Here is a 16,028-nt window from a genome sequence, read left to right on the forward strand (position 1 = left end):
TTTCATGAATATGCGTTACATAAAGACAAATGGGCAATGCAAGTAAACCTATAAAGTTAGAGCAAAACTTCACTTTTGTGGGCAAAAAAATATTCCTCTGTTGGTCAAGTTCATACATTGCAAGTGTTTTAGCAAATTTTATTGCACAGTCCTAGGTGTTGACATTTGTATTTGAATTCACCAGTGGATTCCACTCTCTTTCTACTTCCTTCAGCCACTTTGAATTGGAGGGCATTTCTGCTATATTCACATGACTAGTTCCAATGTTGCAATCGGATAAACAAAAGCTGCTTGGAACATATGATCAGAAAACTGGAAACGGGGAAGGGTTCGATCTGCTTTCAGGTTTTTATTAATATCTGTGTCTCTGTTGAGGGGCTCTTCCCTCACATGATGTCCTGGAGACACAACTGGAAGTGACAGGCTATCTCTTTAAAAAAAAGGCCATTTCCAAGTGTTCCCATTGGGAGATTTCTTCCCACCTGGTTCGATGATAACTTAGATTTTTTAATTTCCCCTCACTTTTTGCCCTGGTGACTCTCTTTAACAGGGACCCAACTCTCCCTCATTGTATTAAAAACTAAAAAAGTGCTATCCTTACAGGAGGAGAAAGTAAATGGATGACCTCTGCAGTGTACTGCTGCTCTGTCATTGTACATTGTACATCTGTCATTGTACAATCACAGACTGGGACAGGTCTTAGTCCAGACTGTGTTAGCTCTGAACCCCCAGTCATGCTCAGGAGTTTTCTTTGCCCATATTCGGGTGTCTGAAGTAAAAAACAGCTTTTACTAAGCTAAGTGAAAATGTGCTTCTTTTTGTTTTTAGCACTGAATGCAAAAATATTTTAGATTTATTGCCAGGTCAGTCTATGGGAAAAGGTTCATAAAATAATATTTGATCTAGGTTTATTATTAAGTGTATATCCTGCCATAAACCATTTCATAGTTTCGGATAGAGTAGGGAAGAATTAGAACTCCTTTTGGGTTTTACTGCTATGCAGGCTCCATTAGTGAGATTGGCCCTTACTGACAATGGTTTCACCAGACAATTAGGGAAAATTTGCAACAGGGACACGGAAAGAAATAAAAAAATGAAACAGGGGCCTGCCCCTGCTCTATTAAATAAAATAGTTTTTATTTGTGACCATGTTGCTGTTGAAAAAATCCCCTCACTTCCTGTCTGGTGAAATCTTGTCAGTGGGATAGGGATTGAGGATAAATCTCTCTAACACAGCATTGGATATCATTTATAACTTGCCAGGGATTCTAACTCTTCACCTCTCTATCCAAAACTAGAAAACAAAGTTTTGGCTGGACATACATTTCAAGTGTAAATTATGTTTTAATAATTCAATAAAACACAACCTGAATATTAAAGTGAAAACATAGCCGTGAGATACCTTGATGTAGGTATTTGGAGTTGGTTTCTCATTCACACTTCTCCAGTTCTCTTCGTTTGCATCTGCTTCTTTAACGTCCACATAAAAACCAGTAACTGGGGTACGGCCTGTGTAGACTGGGGTATTCCATAACAATACCAGAGAGCTGCTTCTGACCTCAGAAAGGTTGAGTTCATGAGGAGGTCCTGATGAACACAAGATAATTAGTCCCCTTAGCGTCAGAGGTATAAGACTTATGTAAGGTTATGGCTCCCAGTAATTTCAGTGCCTTGCTCAATGCAGATTTATTTAAATATTTGCAGAATGTATGATGTTGAAATCATGGACAATGCTTGTATAAACTGACCCATATATGGTTACTATCTTTAGGTCTAAAAGTAGTTTTAACTCTGACTCTATTTTATTGCTAACCCTAAAGCTATCTCTAAACAAAACCCATGATCTAGTTCAAGTCCTAATGCTTTATTTCAGCTAAGACTGTAAACATACCTCAGTCTATGCCTTCACTAACCTCAGCATTTACCCTACTCACAAATTAGTAAAAGAACTGTCAATGAAGAAAACAAACCAAGAATATCTGCAGTCATGTGAAAAGGCATGTACACTCCCAGAAAATTGTTGTTTTTCTTTATATATTTGAACAGGCAAACATTAGATCATTATTCAAACAGTACCCACAGAGAAAGGTGATAAACTTGAACAAATGACTTATAAAATCGACATAGTGCATTCATTCTCATAATCTAAATTAACGAAAAGGTAGATTTTTACTATTTAGTACCACTTTAAATTCATGAAATTACAATCAAATTACAATCAATTACATACCTCATTAGAAAGTATGTAAATGGTATTTAAACCTCAGATTTTTAGAGGCTGGTGTTCTCTTAGCTTTTGATGTGTTATTTCATCATGCCAAGATCAAAAGAGCTCTTTCAGACCCTCAGAGTCGGGTAAGGGATTTAAAAGATCATCAAATTGATTTGAAAACAATGATTGCACTATCCAAAAAATCATCTAAAACTGGCATAGATTTCAACCAACTTCTAATTTGTTCAGGACTGACCGACCCAGCAAACGCAGCCCAATGGCTGACCAGTGATACTAAAAGAAGCCTGCAAGAGTCCCACAATTTAATTGTGGGATCTGAATGTAATTCTTGCTATACCAATTTAACCTGCATGGAAGGTGTGCCAGGAAACATTTCTCACTGTCTAAAAAGAACATTATAACAAGACTACAGTTTGTGATTAAACATGTATGTAAAGACCAGGCCTTCTGGATCAATGTGCTGTGGACCGATGAATTAAAGATAGAGTTATTTGGCGACAGTAACAATAGGCATGTTTGGTGCAAAGCAAAGACACCATTTCTGTAGTAAATCCAGTAATGGTACTTCCCAGACCCCACCCTAGGCGACCTGAGTCAACACCTCCTAATTAATGCGTTTAGCAATCGTTTACAATATTTCTATTGACACTCTGTTTCAGAGTAGACGAGGTTAACCCCATCACCCTGGAGGGGGATGAAAGTCCTCTCCAGGATCTTGCAGTTCCGGGTTGAAATAGTCGAATAGAAAGGTAATACAATTCAATTAGATTTATATATATATATGTATGATAAATCACTATGCTTCCGATATATCTAGACCAATGAATGTATGTTTTTTTGTAAAATATTATTATCGAATACAAACAATGATGAATTATCTGTATATATTGAACAAGTGAATTAATAATGAATGTAAATGATCTAATTGATGCACTAAAAATGAATTAATATTGATGGATAAACAACCAATGTGAATAAGATTCCCCATGCATAAAATATCAAGCTATCAATAACAAATGAAAAAGATAAATATTGATATTTCACTAAAAAAGGAAATATTATCAAAGTATATACATAACTAGAAACTGAAAATGAAATGAATGGAAGTTTACTGATAGATTGTATGTTGATTCTATCCTGTGGTTCAATATGAATATATATGGTATTATATGATATACATTCTTTCTTTTTGAAAAAACAGATTATTGCTGAAAGTCGGTATACACAAACATACAGAGTGAATATATCCCCCTGAGGAAGCCTTTCTGGGCGTAACGCGTAGGGGACTCATCAAATAGTAATATACCTGTATTAGAAAGTATCAATTATGTGTATATTCTTATCCACATGAATGTATTGAAAATGTATGAAATACGGTTTGCGAATATACCAATCAGCAATAGTCATAGAATTAGATACATGTATTTGTGAATTGCACATGAACATCAACACAAGAGAAGTTGTAAACAATATTTTATTGAACTGCATGAATCTTTTAAACCAACAAGAATTTAAAATCAAATAAATATATTTTTTCATATTATATATATCTGAGTCCTTCATAAACACACTTCATCACAATAGAAATATTGTAAAAAATTGCAAAACCATTTCTGTAGTAGAACCTCATACCAAATGTAAAGCATGATGTTGGAAATGTTATTGCTTGGCATTGCTTGGCTGATTTAGGGCCTTGGCATCTTTCAGTCAAACAGTCAACTATGAATTCTGCATTATACCAAAGTGTGCTTAATCAGAATGTGCATGGGATTCATTTACTAAAGGCAAATGTACTGTTTTTGCAAGGGAATTTTCCCGTAGCTTGGAGAATTAAAAACTCACTTTACAAAGAATTTTGCTTGCAGATGATTGGATGATGAAAATCAGCAGAGCTTCACCTCATTCACTAAGCTAAGAGCAAAATCCCCTTGCAACAGCCTATTTGCCTTTAGTAAATCAACCCCCATCTGTCCAAAAGTTGAAGTTGAACTGGAAATGGATCATTCAACACAATTATGATGCAAAAAAACACATCTATGAGGGACTGGCTAAAAAAGAAGAAATGGAGGGTTTTGGACTGGCCTAATCAAAGCACTGATTTCAATCCCATTAAAATGTTGTGGGGGGATTTGCAAGGAAACCTAAAACATCTTGTAACTGAAGGGATTTTGCATCTAGTAGTGGTCAAAAAATTAACAATGTCAGAGACTGGTGAACATTGTGATTTGTGCTAGAGGGGGCAATATCAGCTTCTGATGCCAAGAGTGTACTTACTTTTCCCAAAGTATACCATTGTGTGATATTAGATATTTTTATTAATTGAATGATTCAACAGACACACTTTTTGTTTTTATTCAAGTATATCATCCTTTTTTGTAGGAACTGTTTAAATGACAATCAGTTTGCTTGTTCAAACATTTTAAAAAGGCAAGTATTGTATGTGTATAATTTAATGGCAAAATACAATGGTGGGAATTTATCAAAACTGGAGTAAACAGAATCTTAAACAGTTGCCCATGGCAACCAATCAGCATCTCTCTTCAGTTTGCTCAGGTAAGATTTGAAAATTAAAGATAGAAGCTGATTGGCTGCAGTGCAAATCTGCTCCAGATTTTGTCTGCTCCGGTTTTGATAAATTCCCCCAATACATTTAAAGTCCAATAAATGTAATGTTAAATTTAAATAGCACATAAATGTTACCTGGCACAGCAATGGTCCACTCTTCACATTTGAATGATTTACTTGGCTGTGATGGTATTCCAACCCCAGCTATATTACAAGCAGCAACTTGATATTGGTACAGTGTGTTCTCTTTCAAATTCAAAATCTGTACAACATAAAAAATGAACATTAAAATGTTCTCTTTCTTATTTGACTGAATATTGTTTTACAGTAAGATAATGTTTAATTATCTAACAATTGTAGTGAAAATATGTTTTTAAATCCAATGTGATTAACTGAACCTTGAGTCTATATATGCAATATATACATAGTAGATAAGTGAGTAAATGAAGTTTGCACATTGTACAGCAATTAACCCTAATTAGTTTTAACTAACTCCCTTACCCACGCCTTCCCTTAGCTATCTCAAATTTTGAATTCAGTATAGACATCAGACATCAGGGGGTTGATTTACTAACCTTATAAACATGCCACGAACAAGTATACACCTCTGTAGTGTGTTCCCTCCCAGCATGATCTATTGGTGGAATCTAGACACCTTTGTAGTGTGTACACACCCAGCAGGTGTGTTGTGCAAAGCCCTGCATGAATTGCAAGGTGATGTTGTGTAAATTAGCTGTACATTGTGTTGCTGATGAATGCAGGAATGTAAATGCATGAGCTAACCATTTTTGTCTAAACTGTGAAGCAGCATTATATATGCATCATGTGCATGATTTTTCCATATATGGCATTAGTGGAAATATGCTTTTAGAGACTTTTTGGTTGATAAATACGTTTTGCTGTGTAAAAATCACACGCACCTAGTGTGTGCGTGTGTTTAGGTTAGTAAATCACCCCCCAGATGTCACTAATTAAGCTCAACACAAGTATATACAGTGAACAAAATTTTGTATTAATTATTGAACTTAATACATAAGCTAATAACAATCTTAGAATTATTGTTTAGTCTTTATTCTTACCCTATAGGCTCTGTCACTGATGGCCTTGACATTGGCTTCATGCCATTTTCCTGGAACGCCATCCACAACCTCTCTGAAGTTCACATAGTAGCCTTTAATGTCCACGCCACCAGTAATCTTGGGCAGCTTCCATCCAATAACCATGGAGTCACGGACACTCTCCAAAACAGTGATGTCGTAAGGTGAAGAGGGGGGTGCTGTTTTTTACATGAACATTAGGCAAGCAGTACTGGTTATTTTCTGGAGGTGTAGTACTACATAAATAATGCACATCAAACAAATGTAAAATATGTTAATGTGAAATTAAGCAGTGTCGGGGAATTCTATGTGGGCACTGTGACATTGCCGAGTGAGGGAACATTACACGATTTGGGTGAGCAGAGCTATACAGTATTTAAGATCAGTGAAAAAGTGATGGTGCAATAATCTTTAATGGTTTCCATGAATCCTTCTATCTATCTATCTATCTATCTATCTATCTATCTATCTATCTATCTATCTATCTATCTATCTTATATCTTTATTTATACATCTATATATATTATATCTATAAATTCTATTTTGCTAACTGATGTTTAGCTGGCTTCCAGGATTTTTCTGAAATGAGTGCAAGTTCTCCTGTGATATTTGTCCTTAGGGTGCAGATGACAGGTTTCCTTTTTTTTACTATTTTATGATTGGCTATATCTCCTGAGTGGTACATTAACAGACACTAGCCTTTTTTAAAAAACTTTTTTGCAAGTTAAAAGTAGTGCATGCATGCAAACTTGCAATTCTTAGTTTGCGTATACCATATTTTATATTATCCTTATGCCATTGAGCAGAGTTTAATTCCATTTACTTCCTCTGCATTAATGTGAGGGGATGAAGGCAGTGATGCTGTCTGAATGAAGAGCAGTGATCAGTTTAGTTTTAATAGCTGATTTTTTTCTATTAGGCTCTTTAAACACTGTTCATTGTACCATAGTTTAACCACATTTGAGCTCCCCTGCTCTAGCTGGGCAGGGGGAGGGGGAGCATTAAATGTATTGTGTTTTATTGGGGGTCACAGATGATTATAGTGTATGCTTGCTGCCCTAAAATCCTTTGCATTGGAATCTATGAGATTGTAAAGAAGTTTCTTCCAGACTCATATTAAAGGAGAACTATGAGGTGAGTGCTTTTCACTCACCTCATAGTTCTAGCCGACCTGTGACAATGAGACTGTCACAGGTTGGCTCAGTAGATCGGGAAGTGAGCGAACACATAACAGTGTTTGCTCACTTCTCGATCCTGTCACGGCTCTCTGCCATGACAGGGGGAGGGCTGGATTCTCCCCTCCCCGCTCCGATCCACCAGCGCTTACTGGCGGAACGTACGGGGGAGGGGGCGGGTACAGCTGGCTCTGCCTCTAGATAGGCAGAGCCAGCTGTCACTCATGCAGCTGGGCGGATCCAGACATAATTGTCGGGATCCGCTTCAGCTGTGGCGTCTCAGTATACCGCAAGCTGCAGATCGCGGTATACTGAGCTTAGGGTGACGGGAGGACGCTAGTTTGTGTCCTCCCGTTACCCTAAAAAGAACTCTGGGGAAAAGCCCTGACCCCATAGTTCTCCTTTAATACTGTATTTTACCCATAGAAAGTAAATCACAAACAAGGGGGCAGCAATAAAACAACCATCCTAATTCATTGCACCATAGATTAATAATGGGAAAAACGAACCACTTACCTGATCCAAACATATGTGTGGTTATTCATTATCTGTCATAATGTGACTTTCAAAATATTTTACAACAGATCACACATAAAGAGGCGATTATATAAAAACAATGCTGTAATCAATTGGATTTGGTGTTTATATAATAGCATATTGCGAATTCAGAAGACAGTACAGTAAAGTAACACTATGTTAAGGCCAAATAACTTTTATCATTTGTAAATGATGGTACTGGTGTAGGTGGAGGTGCTTTCTGATTATTAGCAGTAATTATGAAAATATGAATGCATGCTAAGGAGGTCATATAACAGTGTAATGAATAACCAGTGTAAGTCTGTCTGCACTTACCAAGAAGAGGGCTTTTTACTTACCAGATCTTTGCAATGAGGAACATGCAAACCCTGAGTGCCAGTCAGGTGAAAAGTACTCAGAAGACCCATGAAAACACTTTGCTACTTACCTTTACCCCCCTCCCGCCTCCCACATTATTTGGCAGTATCACGTGACTTATTTTCTCTAGCTATACACGAAGAGATCTTTTATTTAATGTGCCATACGGTTTGATGCATTCCCATTATGAAACAATAACATTGAAGCTCACAGTAGCTGTGATTATTTCCTTCTTATGTCATTCATTTTAAATAATGTTGTTGATCTAATATTTTTTTTAATGATAACTCATGTACATGAAAGGATCACTTTTCAGATGGTCGCCCTGTATTAAACTGTTGCGAGTGTTAACAACAGAATTGTTCTAGTTTATTGAAAGACTAGGGGATGAGGCCTTGGAAATTGGAAACTCCTAGCAGGTTTACCATGTGTATTTTTTATAATAAAATGCAACATGTTGACAAATTAGATGCAGATTTAAGTCAAGAAGGGTGGATATGCATAGAGATTATCTTGGTGCTCATTTTTTAAATTCCCCTTGAGTTTGATTGTTCTAGATTGCCTAGTGACTGTGATGTATAGTAAGATATTCATGAGAGATGCTCAAATCTACATCACACTGGGCAAAAGATGAATCCGTGTATACTGATTTGAGCTTGATCTAGTTCTGATCATTCAGTCTGTGGATAACAATACCTTGGCAGATCCATGGGAGAACCGGTGGCCAGGTTAGAATCATTGCTTAACCAAAACAAAGCCAATACTGGAAAAATGTCTGGCTTCTCTCCTCCTTACACATTAACATGCTTGGCTTATGTGTGCTGTGGCATTTAGACAACTGAAAACTTGAAAAGTTTCTGAATAAGTAATTTAAGTTTAAGACAGTGTGCCACCAACAGACGTGTTTTTAACCTTCATTTTATTTGTCATTAGTTAAGTACAAACACAACAGATTGTGGTTTACACTTCAATACAGAGTTAAGCAATGCATGCATACTTGCAAACCTCATGTTCAGGAAATTTGCATCCACAATCTTTAACATCACACGTGTGCTCTAAAACTCAAAACAGGCAAAAAGTGAAAAGTAATAGACTAGTTAGTATAAAGTCATCTGATCATAAAATACAGGTTTGACATGCAAAAATACTTGATTCATGAAGATGTAAGTTAAGATCTCATATTTGTATTCAATGATCTGTTTATTTTTTTGGGTTATCTCGAACCCATACACATTTATAATTTCTTCATGTATCATGACACAAAGTGTATTATAAACTCCAAGCCAAAGAGATGCTCAGGGGCAAATGTCAGATTTATTGAGATGCCAAATAGGCCCGATCTAAGGGTGGTTAATTACAAAGGAGTTGCTCTGAGTTTCCTGAGGCTGTTTCCTATTTCTACACATGAAATGTATGTGAAGTCTGTTAAGATCATCTTCAGAGGATGTGGTTTCCTTTTGTAAGTCAAAGAGCAATGTGCAAAACTGCAGTAGCCTATAGCAGCCAAAGATGATTTTTTCATTGCTCTAAATTGAAATTAAATTTGATTTGTGGAATCTGGTCTATTTGCTATAGGCAAATGAACAGCCTTTGCAATTTTATAAGTGTAAACCATGTAGCTTTGAGGTCAAGGGAACAAGACTTTCTAGGTTCCCAGGTTCATGAAGTTGGAACAATTATTTTAGTTTCTACTTTTACAGTTTCGTTCCACTAACCAATAACATTCTTGCAAGTTAATTAACTTCTGCTTACAGTGGTTCTAGAGTGAACATGTGGGTGATTATATTACTTGTAGGGTCATAGATTGTAAGATCCACTGGGGGCAGGGAATTATATGAGTTATAGGCAGATGAACAGCCTTTGCAATTTTATAAGCCTAAACCATAGTAATGTGACCTTGCAGGATTGAGGTCAAGGGAACAAGACTTTCTAGGTTCCCAGGTTCATGAAGTTGGTACAATTGTTTTAGTTACTACTTTTCCAGTTCCGTTCCACTAACCAATAACAGCAAGTTAATTAACTTCTGCTTACAGTGGTTCTAGAGTGAACATGTGGGTGATTATATTACTTGTAGGGTCATAAATTGTAAGATCCACTGGGGGCAGGGAATATGTAATATAATAGCTGGCCCTGGATGAACTATATGCTACTAAGAGCAAAGTAAAGAGACTGCCGCAATCGTTTATCCAGCTCTCCCAACTTCTGGACGCACATGCGGTGTGCCAGCGTTCTGCCGCTTTTAAATGCAGCCACTGTCACCTGATCATTAACTTGAACAGGTGACAGGTGCCACGTGCAAACCACAGTTTTGGGATTCCTGCTGCAGCAAATCGCAAGTTCCTGACACAGGAGTCCCTAAACAAATCTACATTGTAGTTATGAATGAGGTCTAAGATGGCCAACCTGCTTTTTTTAACTTCTGGCATTAGAGTTAACTATTTATTTATTTATATAGCACCTAGGACCTTAGCAAAGGAAGACAAGCTACAGCAATAATTTCTGATGGTAGACAATCTCCACATTACTGTAAAAGGTAAGGTATAGGGAAAATGTATTATTTTTAGGAAAAACATTTTAGATTTCTTTGTGGCGTCATTGTAAATAACAGTAAAGACCCAGTATACAGGCCAACTCTGTTTTAACCTTCAATGCATCAACAGTAAAAGTAATCTCTTACATACCATACCGGTGTTGTTGAGCTGGTGAGTCCTGATTAACATAGCACTCCATATTTAAAACCATATGTTATGTTTCAATACATTGGTGCTAAAAAGTACTGCTCATTTTGCTATTTATTATAATTAGATTTATGAGACCTCTATATTTTTGCTACATCCTTCATGAATTTATTTCATGCTTAGATGGTGCCAGTAGACTTGTGAGTTTATTTCTGTTATAATTAGAGTGATGGATGACATAAGTGAGATGGAGGAAGAATGATAAGCAGTTGTTTCCTGTGCTGCTAATGACTGGCTGCTCATGGCACACACAGTCAGAATTCAGAAGTTCTTGTAGTCACACTTACTTTTCTGCTCTGGTTCTCCATTTTGTGTTGAGTGTGGGGGAGCCATGGACTCACTACTGCCACTTATATTACTTACTCCGGAAGGTCCAGATATATCACATGTACTGGCTGAGATATTTGGGGGGTTAGCACTGCTAATTGGCAATGCAGCTGTGATGGGGGTATGCTGTGTGGACTCATGCCTGACTTCCCGGCATGCAGGGGAGTCTGTTAGTCCATCAATAATAACACTCAGATCAGGGCACGCACCATGTGGCAATCCTCCCCCTACAGCATTCAGAAGATAACAAAGATATTGTTAATTCTATTGTACATTCAGTTGTTCATAAAACAGACAGTGAGCAATGGAGGCATGAGTAAATGCTTTAAGAGTTCCTCCTTTTTGCGCAATGTCTAGAACAAACCAACAAACAGCACGATAAAACATGCATATATTTCGCTGACAGCAAAAATAAGAAATATATTGAGGTTATGTAAGGACCAAATGAATGCAGGCATTAATACGAGTAAGTGCTTATCAGCATAGCACAGACTGAAAATTAACTTATTAGCTCTATGAGTGATCACTATGGGCTTGTATTTGTGCTGCATTGAATTTTCATACACTTTTCTATTACCAGTTATTAAACTGTATAGTATGTGCAAAAATTCACAAATTATACTGAATATGTTTAGTCAATTATAACTTTTGTTCAAGCTATATCTGCAGTACATTTACTGTATGTTCCAGTCTACCTGGCAAATACTGACCACGCCTTGATAAGCATGTAAGGGACAAAATAAATACAGTTGGCAATAGAGAAATACACTGGTAGGGTTTCACATAAAGGTTATATTACCACTATTCTCATGCATGTCATACATACCGTGCAACCAAGTGCAATATGGCACTTGGCTGTGATGTTGCTAGATATATAGACATTGGTTCCAGTGAAAATATTGGACACAGGCTCCTCTTAGTTGCCCACCTCCCACTTTCCTAATTGCCCACCCTTACTGCCCCTCAACATTAATTAGCAGACAATGGCAAATTTTTCTAGCTAAGGAATTTGCCAAGATACAAAGCAGGGTTACCCAGGTATGTGCAGAAGTAAGGAATATGTGATACCTAAAATCACAGAACACATGAGTAAGTGTAGGGGACGCATGGGAAAACTTCTCTACATTCTGCAGCTTCCAGTCAGCTTTGCATGCTGCTTCATTATGCTTTAATACTGCAGGGTCTCGACCACTCCAACCCCCCGCCCTCTGTTACTCTAGGTATCAGGTAAAGTATTTGCCCCAAGCAACTAAATATAGCAAGGGGGAAATTTAAAAAAAAGGTGACTGTGTACCGTAATGTTTTAATGTGAACTTGTCCCAATTTTAAACTTTTGAAAGTTATGTTCAAGCGTGGTAGCCTGCTATTGACTTTCATAGTCAGAGAAGCCTAAAACGTGTGTCCCTTTGATGCTGGTTTAACATTATTACTTAACCCCCACCTACCCACCCTATATTCCACTGTCCAATGACAAGGAACTTGTTAGCTACTGAGATATTATCATTTGGCCCTCAGTAACATAGTCAAATAAGGGGCTGAGGTCCCCATGACCACTTCTTCAAGATGCGACAGTTAAGCTTTTTGCCTGAAGTTAGAAGTCTTCTTTCTTGGAGTCTATTAAACCTCATTTATCAACAACATTACAGTAGCTTGATAAATCTGGTGCATTTGATAAATTTCCCCCCATGTTTTTTGCACCTTTTTTGCACGTGTTTTCATCTGCACTTGTTAAACCTCATTTATCAACAACATTACACTAGCTTGATAAATCAGGTGCAAATATTTTGCGTGCAAGTTCAAACACTCGCAAGTGCTTTGGTAAATTCCCCCCACAGTAGAGCCATATTTTCTTATTTTGTATGCAGGCTATTCTTCATGCATGGTAGTGTTGTATAGTAATCCTGCCTTACTGTCACTGTTTCTAAGTGCACGCCTTTGTAGACTGACTGTGAAACATGTGACCACCCTCCTCTGCCACCCTGCACTGCAGGGAATAGGACTGTCCATTTTATGTCTACTTTAGGCTACAAAGTAAATGCAGCACACATGGTTTGAGCCTTTTGTGCCCTCTACTCCATAGAAATGACCAGCACTTGTGTGCACAAAAGTTTTCCACTCAGTAGAAAAATATTTGTGTTCACTTTTGTTGGTTAGAAAAATTATAAGTGTCAGAAAATAGCTGTTGATCCTGCCAGAAAACATGTGATACACTTTAAAACCTTACACACAGCCCATTCCCCACATGCTGTGCACAAACAATGCATATTTACTTGCAAGGATTAAACCATGTATGGGCTTTCTTACTGCATGCCCAATATCTATCTATCTATCTATCTATCTATCTATCTATCTATCTATCCGCTAGAGGAAGAGTCTACATATCTATACATATATCATAGTAATATTAATCTTTTTAAAAATCATTTAAAATTTGGAAACAGTTAAAAATGTGCACGCACATATATATTGTGTATATTCTTTTTAATAAATTTGGAATGCAGCACATAATACAAGATTAAGAAATGAACATAATAACAAACATGTTCATATGAGTCTGTCTCATGCATTATGGTAAGGAATGTTAAAAGCATGCAACCGTGTCCTTCTGCTAACAGTGAAGGATATGGACAAGTACATTTACAAGATGGTTAGCAGTGTACAAACGGAACCATAAAGCCTGGATTACCATCCACATGGATACCATAAGATGAAGAGATGGTGTCCTGCCATTGTGGGTAATGTAAAATAGAAGGAGAGGTGGTGGAATGTGTACAGAGGTAACATTACAGATTAACAATGACTGGATTGTGATGGAGGATTAAATAATAACAGGTAGGGGAATCAGTATCTGAAATGGTGATGTTGGTGATACTGCAAAGCAATAGCAATGATTAATTTAAAAAAAAATCATTATAGTAATAAGAAGAAAAGCATTTAGAAACATAAAAGATGAAAATCACATTGGCAAAGAATAACTTTCATAAAGTAACTTACCAATGGCGGCTTTGACTAATATTGCCTCAGAATCAGAAGAGTAGTCACTGAGTCCTGCTGCATTCACAGCCCGGACCCGGAGGATGTAGTTTTCACCAGTGAGAAGGCCATGACAAATAAATCTGTGCATACAGACAAACAATTTAAATGTAAATGTTTTTGTATTTCTTTTTAATTACATACATAAAGTCACTGTCAAATTACAAAAATGATAAAGCTGAAAGTGTCCTACAATATGATAGGTGATATAATCTCCTCTACAGAGGCACATGTGTCCTACCTTCCCCTTATTTCAGCACTGCATTCTCCATCAGTGTCTTTGGCATTTGGCAATTCCAGGAGTGTGGGATGCCTGTGTGCCCTGCTGAGTGTCATGGTTTCTTCCCCTATGTCACTGCAGAGTTCTGTAGTAGTGTGAAAGATAGAGGATAGAGGCGGTGGATAGAACCATGGTGCACAGCGGGGGAGACACAGGCATCCAACACCGCCAAAAGTGTTGAATACTAGATAGACTGACTGAGGCTGCAGTGTTGGAACAGAGAAAGGTGAGCATATTACCTCTTATTATTGAAGGATCTAGACCTTTTTCGTAGCCCCATATACTCACTTTCATATTTTATATTTACCACTTTCAACCAGCAGTTGGTGCCCTTGATTCTATTCTCCTTTTTGCTCACCCAGCTTACCCACTGATATGTATACAGTGTGTGTAATTTAATTTCCTGATATTTAGTCTATTCACAACCTACACCTAACTGAATGAGTAAGAGAATAGAGGAGAGACATAACCTGGGGGAATTTATGAACGTTTTTGGGACAAGATTTTTAGTCACAAAGAGAAAAATGTGATGCTAACTGACCGCAAAGTTGTATCTCTGCTATGCATCTTTTTAAAGCATTTTCACAACATAATAATGTTTGCAAATCACTGTTTATGTTTCATGACATTTTGCAAAATCTCTCAATTGCACAGTATTTCTGTCCAGCATTTGCGACATTAAAAACCCTCCAAACTGTTGCACATTCTAGAAGTCCTCCTGAGCACGTCTTAAAGTATTGCAAAGATAATTCAGCTTCATACCCTCAAGTCAGCTATTCTGCTGTCATCCAGGAGGTTTCCAGCAAGCTTGCAACAAATTAGGGACAATTTCGAGACTATTCTCCTTATGAAGAAATTTAGGAACCAAACATAAACTGGCATAATAAATCTGTTGTTATATACAATAGAAAGCAGGAATGAGGCCCTGATGATGTGACCACATTGATGAATGTGTGCCCCCCCCGGTCTTCTAACTTACTTTAAATGTATGTTTTATTTTATTTAGACAGAGGCAGCAAATAACCAGGCCATGATGGACATTGTTATTAGAATGTCCAGAATGCTCTACAAAAACACTTTATGGTAGCACCCTACATTTTGGGGTCTATTCACGAAGCTGCCGAATGATCTGGCCATAGCTTCGGCCGATCCTTCGGCTAGCTTCGGCCCCAGGACCCCTTTGGTTCAGTAGAACCGAAGGGGTGCTGTACGGGCTATTCACAATAGCCCGTACAGCTCCCGATTATGGCCGAGCGGCTCAGCGCAGCCGAACGCATATGCATCGGCTCGGCTGAGCCGTGCTGAAAGCCGAAGGCCGGCCCCTCGGCCTGCTTCTGACAGCTGGGCGGAGCCAGCCGTGATCTTACGGCTGGCTCCGGCCACTTTCAGAGAGATCAGCGTCCCTGGTTAACTGCTAACCAGAGACACTGATCTCCAAACAGCAAACTCTCCCTGGCGCCCCGGGAGTCTCCTGCTCTCGGCCGCCAAGGAGAGAAATACTTCTGTGTCTTTTTTTCTTTATTCTGACACGATCGACGTCAGAATAGAAAGAAAAAAAATAGATTTTTCCCATTGAAAAGCATTGGTACATTACTATTGGCTATTTAAATTTGCAATAGCCAATAGTAAACTAGCATTGTACCCGCCCTCTGCTGCAGTTCCCCATCAGGTCCATCAGCAGAGGGC

General features: G+C 37.8%; 1 protein-coding gene across 1 annotated transcript in view; it reads right to left on the bottom strand.

Annotated features, from left to right (window-relative positions):
• MYOM1 (myomesin 1) overlaps window positions 1-16,028 on the bottom strand; it is a 71,806-nt gene that overhangs the window by 21,065 nt on the left and 34,713 nt on the right. The window contains exons 16-19 of the mRNA XM_018553410.1: window positions 14,024-14,145; window positions 5,878-6,074; window positions 4,934-5,060; window positions 1,403-1,587 (exon numbers count right to left, since the gene is read on the bottom strand). Of these exons, the coding sequence (XP_018408912.1) occupies window positions 1,403-1,587; window positions 4,934-5,060; window positions 5,878-6,074; window positions 14,024-14,145 (631 nt within the window). The remainder of the gene's footprint in view (window positions 1-1,402; window positions 1,588-4,933; window positions 5,061-5,877; window positions 6,075-14,023; window positions 14,146-16,028) is intronic.

The sequence above is a fragment of the Nanorana parkeri genome, unplaced genomic scaffold (assembly GCF_000935625.1).
Source record: "Nanorana parkeri isolate BGI_ZX_2015 unplaced genomic scaffold, ASM93562v1 scaffold7, whole genome shotgun sequence".
Taxonomy (NCBI): domain Eukaryota; kingdom Metazoa; phylum Chordata; class Amphibia; order Anura; family Dicroglossidae; genus Nanorana; species Nanorana parkeri.